This window comes from Haliotis asinina, chromosome 1 (assembly GCF_037392515.1).
Source record: "Haliotis asinina isolate JCU_RB_2024 chromosome 1, JCU_Hal_asi_v2, whole genome shotgun sequence".
Classification (NCBI taxonomy): Eukaryota; Metazoa; Mollusca; class Gastropoda; order Lepetellida; family Haliotidae; genus Haliotis; species Haliotis asinina.
Genome location: NC_090280.1, coordinates 78,636,518 through 78,652,216, shown reverse-complemented (window position 1 = coordinate 78,652,216; position 15,699 = coordinate 78,636,518). Strand labels below are relative to the sequence as shown.

The 15,699-nt window shown below is 39.3% G+C and overlaps 2 protein-coding genes across 3 annotated transcripts; one reads left to right on the top strand and one right to left on the bottom strand.

Moving 5' to 3' along the window:
* Window positions 1-314: 314 nt before the first annotated feature.
* Window positions 315-15,610, top strand: LOC137283148 (excitatory amino acid transporter-like). Of its 2 annotated transcripts, XM_067814601.1 has the most exons (11): window positions 319-448; window positions 1,090-1,197; window positions 3,552-3,756; window positions 4,422-4,623; window positions 5,382-5,569; window positions 5,771-5,897; window positions 6,255-6,488; window positions 6,731-6,925; window positions 8,011-8,145; window positions 8,921-9,090; window positions 14,106-15,610. In XM_067814601.1, exons 3-10 carry the CDS (start codon window positions 3,552-3,554, stop codon window positions 9,084-9,086), a joined length of 1,452 nt encoding a protein of 483 aa, XP_067670702.1. In that variant the 5' UTR covers window positions 319-448; window positions 1,090-1,197; the 3' UTR covers window positions 9,087-9,090; window positions 14,106-15,610. The 2 variants fall into 2 exon arrangements, with proteins under 2 accessions (XP_067670701.1, XP_067670702.1); XM_067814600.1 differs by lacking the exons at window positions 1,090-1,197; window positions 14,106-15,610 and having other exon boundaries at window positions 315-448; window positions 8,921-10,820.
* LOC137275681 (potassium voltage-gated channel subfamily A member 10-like) lies at window positions 13,444-14,385 on the bottom strand. The gene has a single exon (XM_067808186.1). The coding sequence runs from the start codon at window positions 14,383-14,385 to the stop codon at window positions 13,444-13,446; it is 942 nt and encodes a 313-aa protein (XP_067664287.1).
* Window positions 15,611-15,699: the final 89 nt, after the last annotated feature.

Sequence of the window (15,699 nt, the reverse complement as noted above, 5' to 3'; positions counted from 1 at the left end):
GATTTAAAGTATCAACACCATTTCTGCAATATTCAGAAGCATATCGGTCCCATGTTTATAGTATAGTTCATCACTTTAGCAAAAGAGGAATAATGCAATTAGAAATATAAACATGCTTTGAGTGAAAGATCTTAGTTGCCATGAACGTTAAATGCACATATTTACATGCAGGACAACATTATGTTTATACATATAATTATAATATGTTTTACGTAATACAGAAACAATGTGGAAGATAAAGAAAACATATGAAATGGAGTAATGAATAATAATTATGTAAATAACAGACTGGAACTGATAGCTTAGCTCTGAATAGCTACTGTCTAGAACAAGCAGGCGGCAAACACGTGCATGTTGATTCCCTTTGTTGGGGCATCAAAACACTTGTCCTGTTTGCCTTGGACATACGGACTTCAAATAACCCTGTATGCCAACGAACAGTAAGAAGGTATGTGGCCATTTCAGTAGTTGATTACCATGTAATTGTGAGGTGTAAATGTAATGATTTTTGTAAGGTTTTCTTGGGGATGGTGGTGTGCAGGGAAATGTCCATAATCAAATGTTTGGACAGAAATGCATTGGTTCTTTTCTGAGATTGCGTAACTGAAAGTAAGCTCTAAAATTCGTTCGTCTTTTCAACTGATGTATAATGTTACAGTTTGGAGAATATATTTCGGGGAATATAAAGGACGCATTATAAAAGGTGTAAATGGTAATAAGATTGACAAACTTTATGGATGACAACTTCTTTAATGCGATAGTGCGATGTTTCGGTACAGATTCTTGCACCGTTGTCAAGCAGGAATGAAACATACAGTGGTGGCAAAGTATATCAATACTATATGAATATGCCGTCTACATGGAGACGTGGCAATTCATATACTTTGCCACCACTGTATGTTTCATTCCTGCTTGACAACAGTGCAAGAATCTGTACCGAAACGTCGCATAAAGAAGTTGTTATTCATAACGTTTGTCAATCTTGTACTCCCCAACTTCTAAAATGCCACTCAAAGAAGTTGTGAAAGTAAATGTTTATATTTTACGACATTGAATGGATGGTTTATGTCCGTGTACCTGCAATGGAAGTTGCGGGTTAGGATCTTCAAGAACCCATGCTTCTCATAAGGAGCCTAGGCGACTAACGGAACCGGGTGGTGAACTACACTTTATTATCACAGACAAACAGACAGACAGGTATAATATTTGGCTCACCTCGTATTTACAATATAAAACAATGGACAAGTCAGTTGAACAAAATATCTTTTACGAGTGAATGAGTGTGTATAGTTTGACGCCGCTTTTAGAAATATCCCAGCTCGGGATACCAGAAATGGGCCTCACGCATTGTACCCATGTGTGAACGCGAACCCGTGTTTTAGCCGTGATGAAGGAACTCTTTAACCACCAGGCTACCCCACCGCCCCTAGGGGTTACCAGAGACTATGTGTAAAATGTTAAATGCGGATTAATTGATAACTGGTACTAAAAAGCAACATTAATATCTATTCGATAAAAGACGGCTCACCATGACGTGAAATACCATTTTTCCATTACAGGTTTGCAGGTTTTGGCTTCAACATCTCAGCCTCGGATATGATAAAACTTAACTTGTCTCTTTCACTCTAACATTTAAAATCGTACCATATTTCCTCCCATTTCCCTAAACAACTGTCTTAACATCAAAGTAAAGTGGACTTTGGAATATAACAAGATATTCCTCTTCAACGCACTCGTTACACTTAAAATACATTGACACATGTCATCGGGCCCCATTTGCGTAGCTTCATGCTCAATTATCACTGGATTGTCTGATCCAGACACGATTATTTATAGACCAACGAATATTGCTGAGTGCAGCGTCCAACAAGAAACAAATGAACTAACCAGTCTCCATTTCGTAAATGCACATTTCAATACATATTGTTCTGAAACGACCCTCAGCATGGCCAAAGCAGCCATATAACAGCAACCAGTCATGTCTAGAGACTCGAATATATATTTTTTTAATTTGGACGCCAATCAAATCGTCATCTTTATGTTGTGATGTTGCAATTTAAATTTAATCTAAACCTGGACATGATCATACCGATGATTAAAATTATTGACCAATGACATTAACAACACATGGTAATCGACTAGTTTGGTAGATGGTTTGACACATAAAACCAATACCCTAAGAACAACTTACGATTGGGTTTCCTTAAAAGCGATTACTTATTTAAGAATCATTCGTTAAATATGCTGCTGACCCGGGAGGATACGGGTGAAAAGTGATCTCCAGTAACCCATGCTTGTCGAAGAGGCGAATAACGAGATCGGGCGGTCAGGCACGCTTGCTTGGTTGACACATGTCATCATATTCCAATTGAGTAGAGACCCGTGAAGGCCCGAGGTAGAATAGGCCTTCAATAACCCATGCTGTCTGTAAAACGCGACTCAGCTTGTCGTAAGAGGCGACTGACGGGATCGGGTGGTCAGGCTCGCTGACTTGTTTGACACATATCATCGATTCCCAATTGGGCAGATCGATGCTCATGCTGTTGTCCACTGGATTGTCAGGTCCAGACTCCATTATTTACAGACCGCCGCCACATAGCTGGAATATTGCTGAGTGCGGCGTAAAACAAAACTCACTCACACTCACTAACTGCGTAGATTGATGCTCATACCATTGAACACTGGATTCTCTGGTCCAGACTCCATTAATTACACACCGCCGTCATTTAGCTGGAATATTGCCGTGTGTGGCGTTAAACAGCCAAACGAAGTAACTGTGATAATTCATCTAGATCGGAAGGGGTCGACTCAAAAAGGATAATTAACAGCGTAAAGCACGATATGGGACAAGTACTATGGCGACAGAAGCAATGTGGAAGATAAAAACACGGTCATGGAGTAATGAATAATAATTATGTAAGGACCAAATTGGCACTGATAGCTAATTTTGAACAAACAGTAGGCACAAGCTAATACCAGAAACTTATAGAAGATATATTAATACCAGAAACTTATAGAAGATATATTAATACCAGAAACTTATAGAAGATATATTAATACCAGAAACTTATAGAAGATATATTAATACCAGAAACTTATAGAAGATATATTAATACCAGAAACTTATAGAAGATATATTAATACCAGAAACTTATAGAAGATATATTAATATCAGAAACTTATAGAAGATATATTAATACCAGAAACTTATAGATCAGATTTTGTCGAACAAGATACGGAAGTAACCTGGGCAATATTGTGCCATATCCCTTGAGCAATTGTGGGTATTTAACAAAATGCGAATGTTTTCTCTACGCGTTGGAACATTTACTATGGCGAGTAAGAACAAGCTAATGTCAGAAACCTATAGAACAGATATTGTCAAACAAGACCCGGAAATAACATAGGCAATATCGTACCACATCCCCTTAATACTTGTGGGACGCCGGGTACTTAAGGATAAACACCAATTCAAAGAGCAGTGCAATGTATAAAATCCAATATTTTTGGCCTATTATAGATCGTTAGATTCTTTTCCGTTGTTCATGTAGATGAAGGTCTTGTCGTTCCTTCGTGGTAACATTCTCCTGATCGTCACAGTCATCGCCGTTGTGGTGGCTATCGTAGTTGGGGTAATGTGTCGACAGCTCAACCCATCGGAGGAAGCCATCCGTCTCGTGAAATTTCCCGGGGAGCTGTTCTTGCGGATACTGAGGATGTTGATGTTACCTCTGATAATAGCCAGTATGATTACAGGTAATATATACACAACTAGTGAATCAGGAATAAAAAAATAATTGATACAATGCATATTGACTGTAGTTCAGTAAGTCTTCATACAGTGAAGCGGAAATGGGATTGCGCAGCGTAGAGAATATAACCAGTCTTCTGATATGCGAGCGAAGCGAGCAAAGGTTGGCAACGCACTTCCCTCGCTTTGGTTCGAATAATATTTTACATGTCAAAATAAAATACCGCCAGCATCAAAGGTACACTCCCATTTCTTTGCTGGGTTGTGAAATATCACTCATGTGAAATATGTTTTATTCAACGTTTTACGCGTCACTCGTGGTATTCAAATCGTTCCATTACGCTTCCAATTGTCGTTATCTAAATGTAGGGCCGAACCTATCCAAGCTATGCGCAGCTACATTAGACAACCAAGTGATTAACATCATGAACATCAATCGATGCGTTTGGGATATGATGACAAATACTCCACCAAATCACCGAGGTACTTGCTACATGTACTGAATTTCACAGGAATCCTCACCGACAATGCCTAGATAGGTGGAGAAGTTGTTTGCTACCAAAGGTATGTTCTGTATCCAGATATTTAAAAATACACACGACATGTTAGGCTTAATTTTTTAATCAATTAAATAAGATAGAAGATACATAAGTTTTGGTTCATCCGTTAGGCCTTGGGAACATGAAGGGTACTGGAAGGATTGGCTTGCTGGCAATGCTGTACTACGTGGCTACTACCATTATTGCGCTGCTGATAGCACTGGCTTTTGTATCTGCCATTAAGCCAGGCAGTAACTCTCGTATCACCACAGCAGAGAATGCCCACACAGAACTAAGGACTTCTGGCACTGATATGGTCCTGGATGTCATAAGGTATGTTCAAGAATTTCATTCCATTCATAAGGTCAGGCATTGCTCTTGTAGGTTTTGGTTATTGATTTTGTCAGAACAAATGTTGGTAGGTAGACGAAAGTTATGGACTAATTTTAACGTCGTTAAGTGTGCAGAGTTAGTTAATGTTGGTTCTTTATGTTAATGTTGGAACCTTTTATATAGGCAGAATAAAGCATATTGAGCTTTAGTGTAATTTTGTTTGGATGTTTGAGTCCACATTTCGTTTGAGATAACGATAGTCACATCTGAGCAAACGTTCAGTTTGTACTCTCAAAACATAAAATGAACAAAAATATCCTAACAGGTTGGAATTCAAACATTTGGTGATTGTGTAGTATGGATACACACACTATTCATACAGACACGACTGAAATAATACTAAATAATCAATGTATGGTATAAAATATAAAGACGTGCAGAACATGTTTAAATGGTGTACAAAATCTGTAAAACATCCTCGTGCATTCACTGCCAATGAATACATCTTTCCGAGTAATTAATTTGCACCACTGCTCCAAATTTGGTATCATGAAATAGATACCATGAAAATTAGATTTGACGATGGAACAATGTCAGTCCATTAATTGTATCAAGTGTGGTAAATAAAAGATAACAAATTAGAAACTCATAAATAAAATATCCATGTACACTTTCACTGAATCTGAACAGAAATAATGCTCTATATGTACAACATTGTCCAATCGTGTAACAAAATAAAATTGTTCTTAACATTGCAGAAACATCTTCCCCGACAACATTATTGGAGCCGCAATTCAGCACACCAGAACCGTAACAACCAATGGAGATAAAACAGTCGAATTAACCAATACAAGCATAAATGGAGATGATCCTGAGTTAAACGTAACAAGAAACGTCCCGTTGATGCTGAAGAAGACAGTTGTTATAGGGGGTGTTAATGTCGTTGGTAAGTTCTTAACACATTTATCAGGGAACTGAACGTTCACGTTTGCATGTGACAGGGCGACTCTAGAACATCGAGTAACATGGCTATTTGACAGCGACTCACCAAACACCTATTTGTAGCACAGATTTATGATCGAGTATGTCATTTTTATCACTTACGAAAGTATTATGGAGCGTTCGTATATCTGAATTTATGTTGCAGGTATATTGACATACTGTGCGATTTTTTGGGTATTTCTCAGCAGAATAGGAAAACATGGATCCGTCATTCTACGGTTCTTCAAAGCCATTAACACTATCACCCTCAATATGGTTGAACTAGCCATGTGGTGAGTAGGAAACTTTTGAAAAAGCAATCACACGTTCAGGTATGTTGATCTGTTGTTGAAACATAATGGTGTAATGATGCAAATGTGTATTTTTGCTTCTGACCTGTATTCTGTACTTGTTACACAAAAATAACCCTCTGTAGTAGGAACATGCAAGTATGTTGTGAAGTAACTGGATTTCAGGCGTCTTTATTGGATCAGGTTTAAAGAAACCAAGTTAGGCTGGCTTGCTTCCGAATCATTGTGGAAGTCATATACCATGTTCTCAATATCATACCTTCTGATGCCAATACACGTTGGCATCATTCACTTTACACCATGTTCCCCTGCCTGTAATGTCTTCATTGTCTTTCACAGGTTCTCTCCACTCGGCATAATGTCCATGATTACAGGCCAGTTGTTGTCTTCAGTCAGCCTGAGAGAGACAGGCGAAGTGTTGGTCCTTTACATCGTCACTGAAATGTCAGCACTGGTCGTCCATTCTTTAATTGCTACGCCTATACTTTATTTTGTCCTGACCAGGAGTAATCCTTTTCGTGTCCTCGGGGCGGCTGGACAGGCTCTCATAACAGCCTTTGCAACATCGTCGAGGTAATTCTACCACATGGATATCTTCATAGTCAGCAATATGCATGAGTGCGTGCGTGCGTGCGTGCGTGCGTGCGTGCGTGCGTGCGTGCGTGCGTGCGTGCGTGCGTGCGTGTGTGTGATATCTGTAGTGAAATTGCCAAACAAATTGTGAAACATACGTAATCAGATGTAAATACGGGTCATGAAACACTCATTTACAGGTGATGAAAAAATGTTAAATAACAACTCATTCTGTTCTTCAGCTCCGCTACGCTGCCAGTGACAATGAGGTGTATGGAAAAGAAGTTAAAGGTGTCTCACAGCATCACCAAGTTTGTCCTCCCTTTCGGGGCCACAGTCAACATGGATGGTGCGACAGTATATTATACCTGTGCACCTATATTTATCGCTCAGTACACTGGGATCAACCTTTCGGTGACCAATATAATTATAATCAGGTACTAGTTGTCAATCTGATTTTATTCGTGTCTTGTCGTCAGACATTGTATGTTTCTTGTATGCATATTGCAGCGCACCTCAGGGTGTCATTTATATCATACTAGTGTGTTGTGAAAATAGACCCGTGAACGTTCCGGGGAAGAATAGTCCTTCAGCAACCCATGCTTGCCATAAAAGGTGACTATGCTTGCCATAAGAGGCGAATGACGGGATCGGGGGGTCAGGGTCGCTGACTTGGTTGACACATGTCATCGGTTCCCAATTACGAAGATCGATGCTCATGTTGTTGATCACTGGATTGTCTGGTCCAGACACGATTATATACAGACCGCTGCCATATAGCTGGAATATTGCTGAGTGCGGCGTAAAACTAAAGTCACTCACTCGCTTGTGAAAATAAATACTGCACTGCAATGGTTGGTTTTTGTCATGCAGTCGTATCATAGTAATACGACTGCCATACAATGGCAATACCACAGTCATACCAGTTACACAATGTTAAAAAACCATGTTAAAGAGTAGCCATCTGACAACAATACCACAGTCATACCAGTCACACAATGTTAAAAACCATGTTAAAGAGTAGTCATATGACAACAATACCACAGTCACAGCATAGCCACATCACAGCGATATCATGGCCATACCATAACATTACATTAAGTATACCACATCCATGTCATAACTATAACATCGCCATACCATGGTCTTAGGCATGCCATAGCCATACCGTGATCATGGCCAAAACCTAACCATAATCATTCCACAACCATACTATAGCCATACCAGAACCTTATCATAGTCTCATCATCACCATGTCATAGCAATACAATAGTCATGTCATCTGTCGCCTGTATACTTGATAAAGTCCTGTGACACAAATGTGCGTCCTTTGTGACAATGAGAACACTTCCATGTTCATTTGATTCCGACGTGTTCCTGATGTGTTAAATGTTTGTTCCTTGCTTGGAAAGCATATCCTCTTAAAGCATGTTAAATTTAGGGCATCTCACAATATAGAATAGCATTCGACGCAAGGAACAGATTATGGCATTGTTTAAATGGCATGTTTTGGTTGTTTCAGTTTCACAGCTATCCTTGGCAGTATCGGGGCAGCTGGGGTTCCAGGCACAAGCATCACCACTTTGCTGATGGTCCTGAACGCCACCGGACTACCAGACTCGGGGATGTCTTTCCTGCTAACCATTAACTGGTTGACGTATGCCTATGCTTTAATTGTCTCAGTTTAAATAAAGTGGCATTTTGAATCAGAAGAACAACTGATTAATTTGAAATCATACCTAAAATACATCAAACTGTATTATAAAAAATAACTACACGGTTTACAATTTAGGACACTATTGATATAAACGTTGTTCCTCATATGCGTACCAAGATCCTTACCTATTAAATTCGAAAAGCAAATTTGTTATGAATATAAGTTTTTCAGCACCATACTCCTGGTTTGAAATTTCTACTGCTTTCCCTTAGTTACAGATGACACGCCATAATATAACTGAATATAATATATAACGCCAGTGCAAAATAATATCGTGTCTTGACTATCTTCAGAAATAAAGGAAAAGTAGGAAAAAACAGCATTATATGAATGGATCACTGAAAATTAGTGACGACAAAAAAAGTGTCTTGTCCTATCAGTAGCACCCTCCCTTATAATGGAAGCGTCTGGGGTCTGATACATCAGCAAGTGAGCGACCGCGCGATAAAAAAAGTAACATTCCAAAATATAACATTTCTCAATTTCAAGAATTATAAAAGAACTTTACAAAAAATAGTATGATTAATATCTGGCACAAGTGGAATCTGAACTACGAGCAAACTAATCTCTAAGGTTGCCAAGTCTTTCACCCCTGTAAGTATACTAAAACTTTCAAACGGATCATGACCCTTATAATATCGCAATAGCTGGTGTTTTGTTTACACCTTCCTTACTAACCAACGATTTGGGATCAAAAGACAGTTTGATGTTACAGGGAACGCATCCGGACTTCGGTGAACGTGGCTGGAGATTGTCTGGCAGTTGGCGTTGTCTCCCACTTCACCAAGGAAGTATTTGCGAAATCAGTCGCTCAGTTACCAGAGGAGCAAGATGAAGATTCGGATGGGGGTGTCATCGAGAATGAAACAGTATTCCTGTAGCCTGGTAACTTCAAAGTTGTGATAGCTCACTTTGTTAAAAACGTAGCTGAACTGCTGGTGGTCAAATCACCCTCTGCATTTACAGTAACATATCTTGTCTTCAGCCTTTGAACAGCCTGTATTTATATTATGATTGTGTGTTATTACTGTGCTGTTATTTGTCTTGGTCCATCTGCAGGTGAACAGTGAATCTTTGAAATGTTATATAAAGTGGTAAAGTGGCACGCCTGAAGAAAGTTACGATGCTCCACAAGGAGCGAGCAGCTGCTACCGTGGCAGTTCATCTGTGTAGGAACTTTAAGCCATAAAGTACGAGCCATAAACCATTGCTGAAAGTTGACGAGGATGTATGTCTGTGTTCACATTGATTCTAACATCATGTAAAAACTCTAAATACAGCCGTTAGGTTTCTGAGCACAATGGTCAAACTACCTACAAACAGATGCGGGTGGTCAAACGTGACCGATGCATGCCGCCGTATTGCAAATGAGTAGATCCTTGATCACTGGGGCATATTGCAGCCTCCAGTAGATAAACAGGAAAAAACGTTTTCAGAAACATCTTCCAAAAGAGATTTCGAGAACCGATCGACCCTTTTTAAGCATCGAGCACCGCGTGCAGTGTAGGTGCCCTTAGATCGAACAAATTATTCCCAATTGAACTGCATATAGAAAACGCTTGAAACTACAATATCGATTTTCACATGGCTCAATAAGCCCATGAAACAGACTCGTGAACCGTACGCTATTCCATTAGTAAGTTAGCTTTTACACCTTTTGTAGCAATATTCTCGTACTATCACTTCGGAAATACATGAAATGGGCTTCACACATTGAAGGAGGAATGTGACGGCTTTAATCACAATATACCCCAGGGTCCCTTTGTAGAAAATGTCAGTGCGCGTATACATGTGCATGATTAATCACAATGTGCCCCGGTATCCCTCTTCTACTGTAGGACCCGTGAAGGTCCAGGGGTAGAATAGGCCTTCAGCAACCCATGCTTGCCACAGAAGGTGACTGTTCTTGTCGTAAGAGGCGGCTAACGGGGTCGGGTGGTTAGGGTCGCTGACTTGGTTGACTCATGTCATCGGTTCCCAATTGAGCAGATCGATGCTCATGATGTTGATCACTGGATTGTCAGGACTCGATTATTTACAGACCGAGGCCGTATAGCTGGACTGCTGAGTGTGGAGTAAAACTAAACTCACTCACAGGTTCTTCTACTGTTGAAAATGTCATTGTGTATACATGTGCATAATTAATCACAATATATCGCGGTGTCCTCTCTTCCACTGTAGACAATATCAATGAGTGTATACATGTGCATAATTAATCATAATATATCGCGGTGTCTCCTCTTCCACTGTAGATAATGTCAGTGCGTACATGCATGTGCATAATTAATCACAATATACTCCAGTGTCCTCCTTCCACTGTAGACAAAGTCAGTGTGTGTATACATGTGCATAAGCATGGCACACTCTGATGAGTCGACATGCAGCCTGATGCAGTGTATGGTTGCCTGACACCAAACACACTCTATGGTTCAAGAGCACGGTAATGATATATAATGATGTACATAATCAATACAAAGGATATGTTTTAGTTTAAAAGTAACACACATACTATATGTTTCATTTATTACTTATATGGATACAGTAATGTGACCACACAGCATGCATCACACAGCAGTCGGGTAAGTGATTAAGAATAAACCAATAAAAGCTTAACGTGAAAACTTGATATTACATTGTTCTTCATGTAAATACGTGTGACCATGAAATGATTTGTTAATGTACATGACTGGTGGAAGACTGTGATCTCTAATTGATACACTGAACAAAAAAGTAACGTCATTACTCTTATTGGGATATGTTTTGAGAAAACTTGAAAAAATCCCGAGACATAATCGTTTTTTTCCTGAGATCAAATGCAAAAATTAACTGAGAAAATGTCAGATAGCATTCACCTGATTAATCATTACAGTAAATATGGTCAACAAATACGACCTCAAAATATGCATGCTAAGATATATTTTTTGCAACCTTTACTATAGATCTTACTACGCCACATGGACTTTGCCATAATTGTACAAGATTACAGTTAGCTCCATATGATTGGGGTCGTTTCAAATAATTAATGACCTTGTTATTCTATTATGCGGTTTCGGGAAACGCAAAACACAAACATCATAAAAGCATGTAAGGTGAGAGAGAACTATACCCCAGGTGGGACGTTTGAAACCCCATTTGGTAATAAACTGTATCTCAAATGTTTTCAGGCATACAAGAGAGTAATGGTAACTGCATTGGGGGAAAAATCATAATCTTACAGGTGTGTTCAGTCAATTCTTCCGGATGGAGGCTGTCAGTAAGTTTGACGTTGAATTGTAACATATTTATATAAACCTACTCAGCATGAGAGTGTGTTTCCTGAATATTTTTTTCACCAGCTGACTTTCAGATTTGGAAGGAAAGCCAACTAATGTGAAAAGATGTAACTGTCGAAACAAATATAGAAGAATGAAATAGTGTGAGTACCGCTACAACTAGGAAATCGTTCATAAACATCTTTCTTTGGAAAACATACATTTCCTGAAACTTCAATATCAAACTTTATAGACAACAACTTCGAGTTCGACGTCAATATTGTACTTTTCAAATGCTAAAAAGGCCACTTGAAACTTCATTTTCACCTTTTACTGGACCAAATGCATTCAGGATATTAATAACTGGCTTGTGCATATGCATAGGTATGGTGTACTCTGGTCAGTCAACATGCAACTTGATATATTTACAGACCCGTGAAGGCCCCAGGGTAGAACAGGCCTTCAGCAACCCATGCTTGCCATAAAAGGTGACTACGCTTGTCGTAAGAGGCGACTAACGGGATCGGGTGGTCAGGCTCGCTGACTTGGTTGACACATGTCAACGGTTCCCAGTTGCGCAGATCAATGCTCATGATCAATTATTTACCGCGGCCATATAGCTGTAATATTGCTGAGTGCGGCGTAAAACTAAACTCACTCACTGATACATGTACAGTCTATATCGAGGGTGATACATGCTATTTACAAGCGTCAGTGTGGTGATGGTGCTATGATAGAAACACATACGGAATTATATACCTGCGATTCCATAATGGGCTTTTCAGACTAAATATATAAATACTGATGGCCTAAAGAAAAAATACCACTTTGAATTAAAATTACCCATAATTCAAAATTCCATCAATCACCATCACATAGAAACACATCGCCCAGACGTTACACTTGGAATTAAGGCATGCAATGAATGCTTTTTCATCATTTTATCCAGATATGTTGGCATGTTTTTCACGAAACAATTAAATGCCAATAAAGTCATCGATTATCGTTGCGATGATCGAAATTCAAGCCTCCCACACAAACGTTGAAAGGATGTTTGGCTCATCACACACGTCATCAGACACATGCAGCAATACTGCCAGACGTGACTGATCTCAGACAAGCCACGATGAGGCTGACCTCGAGTCCAGGACGACCAGTAACTGCGCACGTTGCATCCCAGAAATGGCTTCCTGACGGTGACATCAGCGGTGCATGACTTGGATCGCCGAAACACATTGCCCTGACGACTGAGCTCCTATGAAATCCTGGCTTCGTAGGGTGACAACTGAACATCGTCGATGGAGACTTAGATGGGCATGGACAGTTCGACGTTGGCAGCACTTCGTGTGCAGAGGGAGCTACTCTTGGATGAAAGCGGTTTCCCTCTGTTCATTTTGTCATTGATCTATCTTTGTGGTTATTTCATGATAGTATTTATAATCCTATTAGCTTTTCTCTAGTTCTATCTGTTTGTTCATTAACTGATGCAGGGACTATCTTGTCTGGAAAAACGGTTACGGCTGTAATTTGTTAGGATTATTGTGTATAAGATCATGCACGGGTCGCGTTTCAAAAACCTTTTCTAGAAAACCCTTTAGCTGAACCTGGTGTCCTCATGGCACAGTATTTTGAAAATGGGCTCTAGGGCGCTGAGGAAAACATCCTTGTTCGTCGGTTTAACAAAGTGGATGTTATTTGAAATATATCACATCTGGCTTTTCATACACATCAACTTTACATGCTTTGATATAATGGGACACTGTTCAAAGCAACGTTAAACAAAACATATTGACTCTTGTATGTTCGATTCTTCGATTCTAACGAATTACAAAACAAATCATTTCCATAATGCATCAAATATTCCAGAAGATGGAAGTTAGATTTGTAGAACAAAAACAAAAACACTGACTCAAAGTCCTCTGCTCCCGCAACTCTAAAGATATCTAGTTATCAATTCCTCACGTACAAAAGGAAATCAAAACTCTAATTACTGAGTAGGGACATTACGCATTGGGTAATATTGTCCTGTATTCAGAGTTAATGAATGGGGACCTGCACCACTATTGTAACTTAACTTCAGCCGTTCAGCCTCTATATCGTTGAGACGTTTTCTCCGAATTCGCTGTTCGGCAGCTGGCATGTTTGAATAAAATGCATCAAAATTGGAAGCGATAATGGCAATAGGCATAGCAATTAGTAAAATTCCAGACAAAGAGCAGATAACTCCAACTACATATCCCGCCCAGGAAGTGGGGCATAAATCTCCATAACCAACCGTAGTCATGGTTATAATGGTCCACCATATTGCATACGGAATGTTACTGAATGTATCTGCTTTGGTGGCCACCTCCGCAAAGTAAGCAAGAGTGGCATATATGACAACAGCCATCGTTAAGGTAACCAAAAGTAGACCTAAAGCACCTAAACTCGCTTTCATTGTGAATAGCAATAATTTCATAACATTGGACGACTTTCCTAGGTGGAAAATACGCAACACGTTTAAACAGAACATGGCCCGTAGTACAGTATGAGCAGTATGGACATGTTCAACTGCAGGTATGTGATCTAAAATGACTGCAGCCCACATAACTAATGCCAATGTTGTATCCATGTTGTTAAGACCGAACGTAAAAAATCGTTTCTTTTCAGGACAGATGGCAAACTTGGTGAGGAGCTCTACAGTAAAGAAAACTAGGCAGATGAGATCCAGGGTGTAGATGGTGCCTTTCATCTCTGACTTCAACAGCATTTCAAGGATGGAGTCGGTTTCGAGATGGGAATCGTCCTCCCTCAAAGGTTCCCGGAGTTGTGGTATTGTGTACAGACAGGCGATGATGACCACCAAGAGCACGAAGAGCATGTAGATCGTGAACCATATCTGTTGACAAATAAGGACATCTGAAAGTTTAAAGTACTTGAAAAAGAACATGGCATACAATCCTTTCCATCCTTCGATTTGTAAAAATGGATGCAGACATGTTTATATGTTTACACTTCAGTTTGTTGTTTCAAGAATTTGTTTACCTATTTCAAACGTTATGTATTCCAAGACTTCATGGTATTTTATTTGTAAGGGGGTTTGACATGGATTATAGTATTTGCTTTTGAATAGACGATGAAATGAAAATCCCCGGGACTTCAGAGAGTTTACCTTGTTCAGTATATTACAAGGGCATGAATCTACGAGCTTGTAATTTCGACCACAAGAAAAGGGAAATTTAAGGCTACACATCATAAGGAACGTAATAACTATGGTTCCGTGTTCATGAACATAATGTAACTATCCCATGAACATAATGTAACAATCCCATGTGTACTATGACCTTTGCATGGACATCTTCACATGACATCACTTACGTTAACGGATAGGATTTGCAGTCTTGGCAATATGTCAGTGACTTTGTATCTTGACGGCGTGTACTATTGCTTATTATAGCACTTAAGTGTTAAAAGTAGAGGGTATACATCACTTCAGGCGTCCCACGCAGATCCTTCACAGATGCCTTATACCAAACTCATTCACTGAATCGAGACCACGACAATTATGATTCACATGAAGTACACGCCATACTTTGAATACGTTTCAGTTTAGAACATAACACTTGTGCTATATGCGTTCTTGTAACAATGTTTATTATCCATATGGATACAGTAATGTGACCACACCGCATGCATCAAACAACAATCCAGTAAGTGATAACAAAATGAAAATCACTGATAAACAATGCCTAACGTGGAAAGTTGATTTTACTAAATTTTAATGTAAATGCGTGTGACCATGAAATGATTCGTTTATGTACATCACCGGTGGAAGATCATGTTATCTTTAATTGCTTCTCTGAACATGAAAGTCAGGTTGGTGTGATTCATTTGGTGATTTTTATGACGTGATTTGGAATGTGTCAAACACGAACATCAGGAAAGAAGGAAAGTAGAGAGAAAAATATACCCCAGTTGACAGCACAAACTGTATTACAGATTGTTTGGGGCACAAAAAGGGGTGATAATAAATGCTTTAGTAAACCCACCTCAAAGAAGTGTTTTAAAATGAATGTTCAGGATCAGCGCTATCAATAACTGTAAGGTATGACATGATTTTAAATACCCACTGACCTTGTTTACACAAATGACAATAAAAATAGTAATTTTGTTCATCAATTTTCGACAACTGATTTCCAAACTGCTACACTGTCAAACTTCGGAAATGAAACCAACTATTGAGAAAAGATCCACCTGTCGGCAC

Excerpts from the sequence above, each read along its gene's own strand:
- LOC137283148 (XM_067814600.1), top strand. The coding sequence starts at position 428 with ATGCCAACGAACAGTAAGAAG. Across the intron at positions 4,624-5,381 it reads ATGGTCCTGGATGTCATAAG|AAACATCTTCCCCGACAACA; the intron begins GTATGTTCAAGA and ends TTAACATTGCAG. Across the intron at positions 6,489-6,730 it reads GCCTTTGCAACATCGTCGAG|CTCCGCTACGCTGCCAGTGA; the intron begins GTAATTCTACCA and ends TCTGTTCTTCAG.
- LOC137275681 (XM_067808186.1), bottom strand. The coding sequence starts at position 14,385 with ATGTTCTTTTTCAAGTACTTTAAACTTTCAGATGTCCTTATTTGTCAA.